This window comes from Pteropus vampyrus, unplaced genomic scaffold (genome assembly GCF_000151845.1).
Source record: "Pteropus vampyrus isolate Shadow unplaced genomic scaffold, Pvam_2.0 Scaffold59, whole genome shotgun sequence".
Classification (NCBI taxonomy): domain Eukaryota; kingdom Metazoa; phylum Chordata; class Mammalia; order Chiroptera; family Pteropodidae; genus Pteropus; species Pteropus vampyrus.
Genome location: NW_011888840.1, coordinates 266,551 through 280,557, shown reverse-complemented (window position 1 = coordinate 280,557; position 14,007 = coordinate 266,551). Strand labels below are relative to the sequence as shown.

The window sequence follows — 14,007 nt, the reverse complement described above, 5'->3', positions numbered from 1 at the left end:
TTAGGCCAGAGCTGGCGGGCTTCGAGAGGAATATTTCATCTCTACTTGGCCTCAGATCTTCCTGAGACTGAACAAATTACTGGCAAAGAGAATGGCCTATGTTAATAACTCTGGTTAGATTATTGAGACAAAATATATAGGTAGTGGCCAGGAGGGAAATGTACAAAATAGATGGGTGATAAATGAACGAGCAAGAATCTGTAATTGAAATACTTGACTCTGGAAAAGTTCAAGTTTAAAATGAAAAGAAAAAAATGTGATAGGTGTCATATCAAGTGTGTTCTGATGTGATTTTTAGCAAGAAGCACAAGTATCATATCAAATATCTCATGAAGACTCTGTATGTGTGTGTGTGTGGTGTGTGTATATGTATACTTTGGCATAAATCTTAAAGAATAAAGGAAGGGACCTTGGGCTAACCAAAAGAAATGGATAAGAAGGAGATATTGATTTAAATCTAGTGAGTTAATAGAAATTCAACACTGCGAATCACCTTTTCAAAGGTAGTTTCTGATGCCTTAGTCTGGCATTTTTCAACCGCTGAGTATTTAAGAAAAAAAAAAAATCTATTAATTTGGCGAGATGAGGAAAGAGTAAGATTTGATCTGGGAAGCCAAATTAAATCTATCTGGATAACAGAGAGCTCTTGGACTGATGACATGGAGGAATTTGACATCTGCACCATAGATGTAGAAATAAATCTAATCTGTAACTTCTCTTAGATGGCTTAGCGATGGCCATCTGTGAAGCTTATGTGTCTACAACAAGAAAGAGCTTTAGAGGTATTCTCCTTAGTCATTACACTCATGGAAAAGGCAAAATTCCATCTGGACAAGTAACAGAAAACGTCTCTAACTATAATGCGCTTACTCTGGATGAGCTGTTCGCACACCTGGCGTGCCACCGCTCTCACCATGGCTTGAGACTGCAGGTCACCCTGGATGAGAAAAAAAAGCAAACTGACTCAGCCACAAGCCCAGACACGCGGCAGGACTTCCAAGATGGAGATCTAATGGGACTCACTGCTCTCACCTGGGCTCCTGCTTCTGGCAACAGGTAGGATTGCCCGCCATGGTGCACGCAGAGAAGAAGTAAGCAATTTAGCACTCATGGCGCAAGGTTCTTGAGAGACTTTATTAACTTAAAAAGCTCAGGAAAGCATTTTCTGTCCCAGAGTTTAAAAAATTTAATAGTTTTGAAATAAACCCGTGTGTGTGTGTGTGTGTGTGTGTGTGTGTGTATGTAGAAATAAATCTCTCTCTCTCTCTCTCTACACACACACACACACACATTTAATGCCTCATTTATAGCTCTTTAGAGCTTATAAAATGCAGCGCTTTCTCAAGCAGTGGCTTACTTAATACGAATGACAACTCAGAAGAAAGGTGTTAAACCCATTTTATAGACAGAGTTAAACACATTGCCCGAGTTTCCACAGAGGTAATTGGATGAGCCCAAGGTCACTGCTGTTTCTACTATAGCCAACAGCACAATTATTTTAGCAGCTGTAGAATTTCTCAAAGGAGAGATAAGGTCCCCCAAATAAGCTGATTTGAGTTTCGCAGCCAGCTCCTCCATTCCATGCCTGCTATTGTCTTTCTGGGTGCCAATATTGGAAAAACATGAGTCCCACCCTACTCCTTGGCATTTGTATAGAGCTTTTACTCATCTGAAGCCTTTTCACATCCATTCTATAATTTCTTCATCAAATTCACTTTGTGAGTTAGATGAGTTTGATTCTCTCCATTTCTCCTTAAAGAAACAGACCTAAGGTCACCTAGCTGGATGGTAAGCAGATCTGCAACTAGGAATCAGCTCTCCTGACTTCCAACTCACAGGGTGTTTTCCATTTGAAAATGGGCTCAAGGTCCAATGAGTTGAAGAGGGAGTGGAGAGAGAAGGAAAGTTTTAAGAGCACTGAATAATCATGACGGGACATGGTCATCGTCAGGCTTATGCAACGAACTGTGTACAACTAGCTGGCTAGCAGGAGCCAGGCAGGATACTTACTCGTTCTCCTCGCTCTCCTTTTGCCCCTGGGACACCCTGTAAAATTTTAAATTGTCAAGTTACTTGTAACACTGCACTCAGCCAAGCATAGGGATAGTACGTCTCATTACAACATTTTTCTTAGCTCTAGTAATTCTGCAGTAAACACACACGCGACAGATATAAACAGGGACTGGTAACCCCACCAAACTGAAACAGTTTTTTTAAATACAGGACTCCTCCAGCCTTTTAATGCATAGACAGTATGTTTTAATATGAAATTGGGATCATGCAGCAACACTGCTTTGTAAGATACAGTTTCACTGAATAGGTTGTTCACACCTTTCCGCAATAAACACCACTCTCTGAATTATACTCTACTGAATCTTCATTATGTGTTTCATTAATCTCTGCTGAAAAGCTAACCTGTTTCAATTTTTTGAATAATAGTTCTCAAAGATCTATTTGGAAAAGATCTTCCAACCTAAAAATTCAAGTAAGAGATGAGGTCTGTGAACTCCTGCATCCTTACTATGCTTCTCATCCAGACAAAGAGCACATGATTCTCTCTTTAATCATGGGAGCCCCTGTGAACATGAATTCAGGTGAATTATTACTTTGTTTTGTGCTTAGCTACTCTTTGACCCCTAAGAAACTTTACTATTACCATAAAATATTTTACTGAAGAAACAACGGTGTTTTCCATGTTTCTGCGATGAAATTACACTTACAATGCAAAACGTGTCTTCAGAAAGATTTCATCTTTTTGGTTCAGCTCTGAGGTAGTGTAATAAATTCACTAAACAACACTTTTACAGTCTCTACCAAGAGGATAGCGATGGCACTTAGAGATAGAATCTGCCACATTGTCAGACTGTTCCCAGCTGTTACTACAATCTCGGCATCTTCTCCAAAATCTCTATTCAGTTAACTGTCACCTAAACACAAAATTCTGGGTTCACCCCATGGTGTGCAGGTAAATTGACTCTCTGGAAAAATAAAATGCCCTGGCTTGTAGTGCTTGCTGCTACTGGAGGTGTAAATACTTCTACAGTAGCTGATTTCAAGCTGCAAATGCGCTCTCACTGAAGATGGACCTGAGAAGGGCAGAGAAGCACGCAGTCGGCCCTCCTGAGCAGGGATGAGCCAGCTCGAGCCCACCATTGATTCTTTCTTTTCTTCTCCCTTCCCTTGCCTCTCACATGTCTGTTCAGCACACACGCACATGCATGCGCGCGCGCGCGCGCACACACACACACACACACACACACAACTTTTGCATTGCAATTCCTCTTACATCCATCCCTTTTATTCCATCACTCTACTCGCCTTCTCACATCTGCTTCTTCCTTCTAACTAACCTCCCTAACCAGCTAACGACCTCCCTTCCAGTTCGTCCTCCACACAATCACTAGTTTCATCTTTCTCAGATACCACCAGCGCACAACTCAGAAAGCTCAGTGACTACTGACTGATGGTAGCTCTTCTTCTATTCGAAATCACTCAGGGGTTCTTAGAAATCCGTGTGACAAAGTCAAAGTCCTCGAATTCAAAGTCTGGTTATTTAGCCCCAACCTCTCTGTCTCCTACTCCTCAAAATTACAATTTCTTATTCCCACAGACCTAGTCTACTTGGTGTATGAAAACACGTGAAATGTGAGAAAGGTATTAAGAGTATATCTTCCAAAGGATCGACAGTGGAATATTCTAATACAGTACTTAGTTGGAATATCAGTTATTTGACACTAAATTTTCACTGTTGTATACCTTTATAAGTCAATGCATGGATTTCTCTTTTCCTTATGTGAATGATAAAATCTCTAATACTGGGGACCATACCTTATCTTACTTTATATTTTCAAAACCACCTCACCTGTTTCTTGTACAAAAGAGTCACTCGAACATTCAATTAAGTCCAATAGTAAATTGAAATATTTATTATAAAACTAGGACTGTCATCATCTTCTTCTGGCCTCGTTTCCTTTTGTTTTATTAATAAAATGAAAGGAAAATATTAACTGACTTCAACTAGAAGTATAAATCTACCCTTTAGTGTGTTGTAAGATAATTTTCTAATATTACATATGAGATCAATAATCAATGAAGCCCAAGAGAACTTTCTTAAAAAACATACACACAGTCATACACATAATGGTAGAATCTTAGGGTTGGCATATGGGTCTTCAAACTAAATTATTTCAATTTTGTGTGTGTTTGAAAATTTACATATTGATATTTTGAGAAAAAATATAAGACATGATATCTGCAAGCCACTTAAATGTTCTGAGTTTTTCTGTAAGATGAGGCCATTCAATTAAGTGATCTCTGAGGTCCCTTGTAAGGCTAACAGGCTAGTATCTCACAATGCAGTCATTATTTGGAATGAGGTAACGCAAGTAATAGAAATCAATGAAAAACACCAAAGCTGGATTTGCAAGAAGTATCTCAACCTCTACAAAGTAAGATCTTCACTATTTGTGACCTGTATTCCCAGTTCCTAGGACTATGTTTGGGACATGTCAGGCGCTCTAAAATATGTGTTAACTGAATGAATTAATGGCTGAATTTCACTTCAGGTCTGGATGAAAGCCAATCTGTGCTTCATTTAACTGTCTTGATTTAAAAACATATTTAAGACACACTCAGGCACTGGGTATCTAGACTATTAGAAAGAGTTGATTCTATTAAAAAAGTACCCAACTTTCATTATAAAACTTTTTGCAAAAATCAGATTTATGAGGCAACCATCCCCCATCCCCCATTCTTTTGGAAAATAAATGTAATGGCCATGTCCTCTTCCTTCACTTCTTCAGGCTTCACAAATGGACAAGTTCCTCAAGACACAGTGATGTCCTCTGGTAGGTCCAATTGGACAAAAGAGCTACTTATGTCACCATGAAAGAAACCCAAATGGAAACAGCTTTTCGAGCATCAGGTGTAAAACAAAAATCAGCAAACAAATATAAAATAAGTAAATATCTCACATTTTAAATATATTAAGAAACTTTAAACACTAGTCGTTCATACGTAAGCAGCTTTTATTATGTCCCAAATACTGGTTTTGGCTCATTAACTCATTTAACCCTTAGAACAGCCCTATAAGATTAACTCATGTAATCCTTATAAGATTCCTCCAAGATAACCTCATTTATTTTTTATAACAACCCCATGAGATATTATTCCTATTTTACAGGTAAGAAAAGTAATAAGATATTATTCCTATTTTACATATAAGAAAAATAAAGGTTAAACAACTTGCCCAAAGTCACACAACAAGAAAATGGAAAAGTTGGGACCTAAACCCACTCAGCCTGCCTCTCAAATTCATGCACTCCCCCATACCCGCCTCTGCTGCCATGAGAGAGAACACTGCTCAGCAAACTCAGTAGCCAAAAACTAACTTCTATTCCAGTGGAGATGACATCTTTCATAAGTAAATAATAATCAAAAAGCAAACATACATCCCTCCAACCTAACTCCAGCTATTCAGAATTAGGTTTTAACTTGAGTCCTTTCTTAAAATCCATTTTCTCTTGAGTATTTTTATTTCTGAACCAACATACGACCTGACATTTCCATTGCCAGCTATCATTGATGAAATGGGTTTATTTGAATCTTAGAAACAGAAATTCTAGTGCCAATCTGAGTGATCAGGGAAGTAGCAGCATCAGCTGTCAGCACCTTCTGGGACATAGGGCGGGTATGTTTATTTGGGCCTGAAATTCTTCAAATTCAGCCTCACGATGCTTGTTATTAAGTATAGCTAGGCGGCTTCAGTGAAATATCCATTTAGTGAAGTATCTGTATGGTAAGAATTTAGTTTTATTCCAACTTATCCGACATCTTTCCTTTGATTTTTGCAAAGTAAAACAAAAACAAAATAAAAATTCCTGAGCAAATGAAGGCCCATAACCCCACAAAAGTAAGCTTTGAGGGAAAATACATCTTCCACGCAGATGGAGGCCAGAAAAAGTGGCACATTTTCCTTTAATTTCAGGAACACTTGAAATGTAAAGAAAAGAAACTACAGTAGCTACATTCATAGATTCGCAGAATTTTAGTGCTAAAGGGAAGAGGAATAATTTCATGGTCCAAGTCCCACATATTAAAGATGTCTGTTAACTAAAATCAAAATATCCTACCTCAACTCCAAAGGTATTCCATGATCTGACCTCCAATCTGTACGAATAATCTTTCAACACTCCCCTGAACATCAGCCTAACTGGAATGTAAACATACCCTCATTCTTTCTTTCTTTAAACAAATACTTTTTAAGCACCCTCTTTGATACTGCACTAGGACCTAGGAATAAAAACAAGAGTATGATAAAATTTCTGCCTTCAAAGAACTATCATTTTAGTGGAAAGATGGATACTGACAGCTGAAGAGGTGACGGTGGCCTCAGACAGGAAGTGTGCGGTTTTAAACAGAGAACAGCCAGGAGGTCACCAGGTAGAGAAAGGAGGAGAAAGCAGCCCAGACAAATGAAAGAGCATCCCAGAAGGCAAAACAAAAACAAAAACGAAACAAAAAAATACCCCCCCAAAACGTAGAAGAGTATGGCATATATCGGGGGAGCTTTAAATAATTTGAGGTGACTCAAGGACAAGTGAAGGGATGATATGAGATCAAGTTGGAAGGAGAAAGTAAGAGCTGATTGGGAAGGGCCACGTATACCTGGCTATATGTTTGGGACCCACCCTCTGGTGACAGGGATCCAGTGAGGAGATCTGAGCCAGGGAATGATATATCGGAGTTGCACTACAAAGACCTGGTAGCTGGGGAATGGACCAGAGCACGGGTGGGGCAGAGGCAAGAGGGCCAGTTGGAGTTTCTCGTGATAATAATCTTGGTGAGGAATGAAGAGGGCCTGAAATGAAATTGTGGCAGTGGCGAGGAGGCAAGAGAAAAGAGATGAAAAATATTAAAATGTACAAAAGAGAGGGGGGACCCTGGGTTGGCTTTACGTCTACCCCCTATCTTGGTGGGTGGAAGTCACACCCATCTTGCAAGATCCCACTGAAATACTGGCTCCTCAGGGGCTGCTGCCCCCATCCCCCAGCCCAGGAGGACATCTCCCGCTGTCTTTCTCTGTCTCTTTCAATGGACCTTTCATAGCAACTTCCTCGTCTTTCCCTTAAGGCATTTCTCACTTTCTGACTTTTTTTATAGTTTATATAAAAAAAACCCATCATTCTCTCTAGAAGGTCCACGAATGTCGAAAAATATCTTGGGAGTCATTTGTACTCCTCAGAAACCCTTTCTCTCATATATCTTGTACATATTGTGGCTACCCAGTTGGTATCTTTGAATGAATGAATTAGGAAACGGACATCCGGAGAGGCTAGGTACATTGCTCAGGTGATGCAGCTCACACAGTTTAAGTCACATCAGGGCCACATCTAGAACCTAGGTGTGCCCATTTCTAATTACTGATCTTTAAATGATGTAGCACTGGACCTATTGCCTGTATTGATTTCAAACTAAACGCATGGCCCCTTCTTCCATGTGCTTCATCACCATCGGCTCCCCTGCAGGGAGGCACTGTATTTTAGCCTGCGCTTACACCTCAGGTAGGAATTCTGACCGCAGAAGCAGCGGTGCACATTCCGCCCTGGGAGCAACGCCCAGCAGCTGAAGGCCGGGGGCGTGAAAGCCAGTGTTCCTGGAACCAGCTCATAGGAAGCACGTTGATATTCTCAGTGAGGCAGTCTGTCTTTCTTGGTCCCTTTCTCTCCGGCCTTCCTAGACAGACATCCATGGGAAAACAATCGAGGCTTTAACACCATGACACCAAGCCTGCCTTACTGGTCTTGCAAGTCTGGCAGCCAGCAGGCATCTGGTTGCTCAGGGCCCAAAACCCAGGGAAAAGTCTGGGCTGGACAGTGCAGAGAGGATACCCAAAGCTTGCCGTGGCATTCCCGCCCAGTGTCTATGAACCAGACAAAATGATTTCTGTCTCTGATAAAAGTGCCACCATCAAGGGCCCTTTTTGATTTGTAACAATCAAAGATAATATTATTAGCAAGTGTTTCATTTCTGAAAAAAAAAAAGTTTGCTGGCTTTTCTGTATGCTCCATATTTAGAGTCTGCTCAGAGTTACAAAAGGCCAGGTGGATGAGCAGAGCGGGGTTCTCTTTCTCTAATGTATCCCATGACTAGCTGCACCCCTCGTCCACCCCATTGTCCTCTCCTGAAGTCCCCAGAGTCCGCTCTTCTTTCCTATCCCATCCCTGGTGGCTCAGGATCAACCCAGCTTGGTTTAAGAGAAGCCAGTTCTAGGAGATGTCAGTAAGGGTGCCACGCACAAAGTCACTTCACGCACCAATACACGTGTTTGTTGTCTAACCAAATTAAACCAGTTCTTTGCTTTTTCTTCTCGTTTCACTTCACGATGTCTCAAATGCCTTTGATGTCCTAAAATCGCTCTTGGCTTTCTGAGAAGCGGATTTAGTCCACACTGTCTCTGGATACTCTTAACCAGCAGCCCTTGCTCTCTGAGCCCTGCTGGCATACTTGGGAACTCTTGTTCCCAGGAGCACATTTAGAAAAGCAGACTAAAGCTTGGTAGCAGAGATCATGTTTTTAAATTTCTTTTCTGGTGAGAAGTAGCCCAGAATCAAGTGAGCGGATAAGTTTTCAGTGAAAGGGGCATGTGTGTATGTGTGTGTGTGTGCACATGTGCTCACACAAGGGTGTCAGTATATGTTTCTGTGTGCTTGATCATACTAGGTGATATCATTTTGGATAAAAAAAAAAGACGTGAAAATAAAGCAATTTATTTTTTTGTGACCCACTGTCATCTTGATTTGAAAAGAGATCTAAATGTGTTTTGAGCAATGACAAACAATGTACTTAGAATAAGTAGATGACTGCTAAGGAGGGCATTTATTTGGGTGTGTAAATTAGGATGTGTTTGCTGAAATCTAGAGGCATTTTTTATTTTCATATCTTGTGTGTGTTTGTGTATCTACACATGTGTCATGTGAATCATAGCTTAGAAAAGAACTCTGAGGCTGAAATGATTTTATGGGAATGAGTTTCAGAAATAAAGAGTAATATGACTGGATCGCTAGAAGGAGAGAGTATCTTTCTGAATAAGAATCAATGTTTCTGTAATATCTTATTTACTCTGGTAGCTAGAAAAGCCCCTCCCCACCTAAAGTGTTCATACTCTAATCTCAGAATCTGTGACTGTATTACCTTATGTGGCAAAAACGATTTTGCAAATGTGACTTAGTTAAGGATCTTGGGTTATGTACGGTGATTATCTAGGGCTATCTGGGCAGCCCAAATGCAATCACAAAGGTCCTTAAAAGCAGAGAACCTTTCTGACTGTGTTCAGAGAGAGACGGGACTGGAAGAATGCTCAGAGAGATGTAACACTGCTGGCTCCGAAGACAGAAGCGGGCCGTGAGCCAAGATATGTGGGAAGTTTTCAGAAGCTAGAAAAGGCAGGGAAATAGATTCCTCCCTAGAACCTGCAGGAAGGAAACATCGACACCTTGATTTTAACCCCGTGAGACCCGTGTCAGACTTCCAACCCACGGGACTTTAAGATAATACATTTGTGTTGTTTTAAGCCACTGAGACTGAGCGACTTTGTTACAACAGCAATAGAAATCTAATTCGTTGCCCTCTCTTTCCTCCACCGTTCAGATTCTTAGCATGTCTGTGGTCGTGCAAACATTTATCCATCTCAACCACTTCGGTTTATGGATACAGACTTCATTAATCATAGACAATAGGAGAATGCTAAGACCGACACCTAGAAGGGACAACTTATGAGTCATAGAAGATGCCAAATGTGGCTTTGGGGGCCATGTAATGGAACTGCCTTGTTTTACAGATGAGAAAACAGGCCCAGATGTTCTCACTGGTTTCTCACCCATTCTCCCCTATCCCTCCCACTGATCACAATTAAACACCAATGTTAGAGATTAGAAGCACAAAGTAGGAGGTAATTCGTCTCATTCACTGCGCTTTTATTTAAACACCACTATTTGCTTGTGTTGAGTGTGTTTTAATGGAAAATTATGTCTTTCTTGGAGAACTTAGAAAAGATAAACCTATTCCCATTCTCACTAACCCTTGAGTTTCTCAAGCCTTCACGAGACACATCTAATTAACACACAGTTACTGTACCCAATTCCTATGAAGATGACGCTGATTTTACTTAGTCAAATACGAAATAACAAACCATGGAAATATATATAAGCAGAAGTGTAACTAATTATTCCCTGTTGGGACCATCTGTCTTTAGCCATGACATATGCACAGTCTAACCTTAATCTTTATCCTATGAGCTTCTCTGTTTCTCTTTATGGAATCTCATAGCATCCAAGACTGAATAAACACTTTTGACCAACAGAGATAAATATAAACACATAAGTAAACCAGAGGGATGACTGGGCAACCATAGTGACTGGTTACTGTGGCATACTCACAGGGGGTCCCAGGGCGCCTTGTGGTCCCACACTTCCTGTGACCCCTGGGACTCCTGGGGCTCCAGGAATGCCCTAAGAGAAAGGCAGGAAAATGGAGCAAAGGTGAAAACTCCCTCATTCCCATTGAAGACAGCCAGCTCCCAAGAAGGAGAAACAAACACACACAGGGATAACTCCCCTCTCTTTTAACACCTAAGACTTCAGATTCATGGCTCATTCCTGGTCCCAACAACCAAAAGAATAGAAAAGACTTTTTTTTTTTTGAGAAGTTGCCACACTATCGGTCAGGTGCAGTTCTTTCATCAATGCAGGTGATCCATGGCAAAGTGGCTCAGAGAGAGAAGGATCAAGCCATATGGATATATTATTTTTAAAGAGTGTTTCAGAGAGAGCTTTGTACCAAAGGGTGAGTTGTTTGTTACGCTAGAGCAAAGATGGCTGCAGAGGTGAAAGATCTGGCAAAGGAAAATCTCTCAAAAGAAACAAAATGCTTTAAAGCAGAATATATCCCAGGAGTTTCTGGAAATACTTACAATTGGCCCCGGTGGCCCTGGAGGGCCAGAGGATCCATCCTTTCCAGGAAAGCCCTGGGAAAAAGAAACAACAGTGTGTCAACTACACATTTGCTTCATCTGGCTTTCCGAATAGGTGCACCTAATCCCATTTAAGATTTGGAGGCCAAGTCCTGTCACTTGCTTTGAACTTCCAGGGATTCACTGCTTTTAAACTCTTCGTGGGAATTGTTCTTGGCAGAGCTTTTGTGTCTATTGGCCCTACGAAACTGTCCAGTGTAAGAATTTTAGGTGTAAGAAATGCTACTTGCAAACTGAAGCAGGAACTGGTTTCCAGGAAGTGTTTTTATTAAACTAAACATAACAACGGATAAAGGAGATCCATTCTTGGTAATTAATGACTAGACAAAAAGGATGAATTCATGTCTTTGATGACCTGAAAGAAGTTTGGGGCAGGAATCGCTATCACAGGAATCTATATTACAAATTGAGAGTATTATGATATCTGAAACTCTGCGACTCTTCAGAAGCAGCCTAAGGGGAACATGGGGACCTTCTTGCTGCAATGATGCAGTTTTGACAGCTGGGCAGGTGTGCCGAATATGTGTCACCGTGGGCTTACAAATGGGTACATGTTTGCTTCCCATTCCATGTTGAAAGAATTTAAGGCAGAAAGAAAATTCCATTCTTGAGAAAAATATCTTCCTACATTATTGAAGGTGTATATGTGTGTTATTTTTATATGAGTTTTTAAAAAAATTAACAGCTGCAGTGACTTACTCTTACATAGTTATAGCTGTTAATTATGAATGCTGGTATTTCCAATGCAGTTAAAAACATGAGAATCTTCAACCTAAATTTTATAATAGGTTCATAAAATTTTGTTAAAAATATCACTTACTACTACATGGAGAAATGGGCCTTTCATCTTGGGATTCGTCTCGTATTGGAACAATCCATTCCCATTTGAAGCAGCTCAAACCGGCCTCTCCCAGCTGCTTCGCTGGCCTCTCCCAATTCTCTTTCTAAAATCTGTGCCACTTTTCTAGTGAGCTCTCCTTTCTACTTACCTTACTCATGAAAAGCCACCTTCTTAGGGATCCCCATCTACATTCACATCATCTCTTCCTACCTCGTATGTGAGTTGGAGAGAGGTGAGAGGTAGCAAGAAGAGGGAGTAGGATTAGAATGTAGGAAAAGTGTTGGCCAGCAAGATCCTTCCACCATACTCTTAAGCTCGAATATGAGGGAGTCCTAAAACCAGATAAGGAGCATTCTAGAGCTCCCCGATATTCACGTTTTTTCTTTCCTGCCTGGGCACACTGTGAGGCTACATTTCCCAGCCTCCCATTCCACCAATTATGTTGGAGCCATAGCGCTGAGTTCTGGCCAATGGAAAAAGGCCAGTTCCAGTTCTGGCTCATAAAAAGTTTCCCATGGGGAATCCTCCACTTTCTTTTCCCTTTCATAGCAACTTTAGAGGCCACATGTTGAAAATGAGAGTGTCCTAAGATGGGAAGACCCTGAGTCCCATGGTTATGTGGAACAGAGACCAGACCTCCCTACTCCTTTACCTAGCCTGTTCACAGCACTGGACTGTGAACAAACAAGAGACATTTTAAATTTTATTTTTATTTTATTTTATTTTTATTTTATTTCATTAAACCATTTTAATTTAAGGTTGAGATTTTAGGGTTGTTTGTTATAGTAGTTATTCTAGACTAATATGCAAGCTAGTGTATTTCTTTCTTTCTTTTTTTTACTACTTTTGTTCTTTAACTTCAGTTAGTTAGTCAAACATATTAAGTTAGAAAGTTACAGTGATAAGGCCTGATACAGATTGTTACACAAACACACACATACATCCTTTCTTAGATCTGCTAACTAGACAACAAAAATTAATTCTGACCGAAGTTGAAAGAAATAACTTTATATGGAGTTAAGTATACCACATCCAGGAATGTTTAATGAGAGCATTAAACAAATCAGAATATGTGCGAGGTGGACAGGACCCTAGTTGGACGCAGTCCATCTCCCATGTAATAAGTGAGAAACCTTGTGACTAAGAGAGGTTAGGAGACCTTACCATTAAAAAGGGAGATTTTCAAAAAAAATCTACTCTTATTTTCCGGGTGAAGTTCATATAAGAAAAAAATGGATTCTGTGCAGGTATTCGATAATTTCAGAAGACATTTTTTAAAGGACATCTTTTGCTTTCTGCCTTAAGACTCTCCCAGCACTGGGCGGGAAACAAGCCATGTGCAAGCCCACGTGACACACGGCCAACACAACTGCCCACAACCCAAACTGTAGCACTGCTGCGGGAAGTCTTCCCTGACTCGTTTCCAGGCTGTGTCCAGAGGGAAAATAAAAATCTCAAAAACAAGTGGGGGCAATTTTATTCACAGAAGGAGGCGAGCCATGGCATGTTTTCTTTAAAAAAGAAGGAAATAATACATTTACTCCCCTCTCCCAATCATGTGGAAGGAGTTTAAAAGGCAATGATCTGTCAGTACTCTTCTCCATAGCGGGACCATAAGGATAGAGTTTTGAATTCGCTTGACTTATAGATGCATGTGTGTATCATCTGGAAAGGAAGATGATGAAATGTTCTTACATGATTGCTAAATTTAGCACAGGGGCCAGTGCTTTAGTGTGATCAAATCCAAAGAGGAGACTAGAAGTTTGTTCACTCTACGGTCTCCTACCTAGAGTGTCCTCAGAAGCTGGATTGATTGATTGATTGACTGATGGATTGATTGATTTTCTTTCCTCTCTCTCTCCTTCCTTCTTTTCTCCCTTTCCTTCTCTTTCTTTCTCTATCATGGTTCCCTTGCTAACCCCCTCCTAGCACGCTGCTGACACAAAATAGATACTAATGTTTCATCTGAATAAAATTGAGGCTCCCAGAAGACGAGCTCTGATTCTCATGTTGAATAAATAAATATTAATCTCGGGTAAAATTGGTCTGGAAACGTATAGGGCAGCAGGAAAGATCAATGTCAGCCCTCTTTGTTCATGAACACTCCACGAGCAGGGAGAAACCCTTCGGGTAGTGA

General features: G+C 40.6%; 1 protein-coding gene across 1 annotated transcript in view; it reads right to left on the bottom strand.

Annotated features, from left to right (window-relative positions):
- Positions 1–14,007, bottom strand: part of COL14A1 (collagen type XIV alpha 1 chain) — a 213,161-nt gene that overhangs the window by 21,697 nt on the left and 177,457 nt on the right. Inside the window, exons 42-45 of the mRNA XM_023530986.1 lie at positions 10,970–11,023; positions 10,437–10,508; positions 2,011–2,046; positions 871–937 (exon numbers count right to left, since the gene is read on the bottom strand). Coding sequence (XP_023386754.1) covers positions 871–937; positions 2,011–2,046; positions 10,437–10,508; positions 10,970–11,023 — 229 coding nt within the window. The remainder of the gene's footprint in view (positions 1–870; positions 938–2,010; positions 2,047–10,436; positions 10,509–10,969; positions 11,024–14,007) is intronic.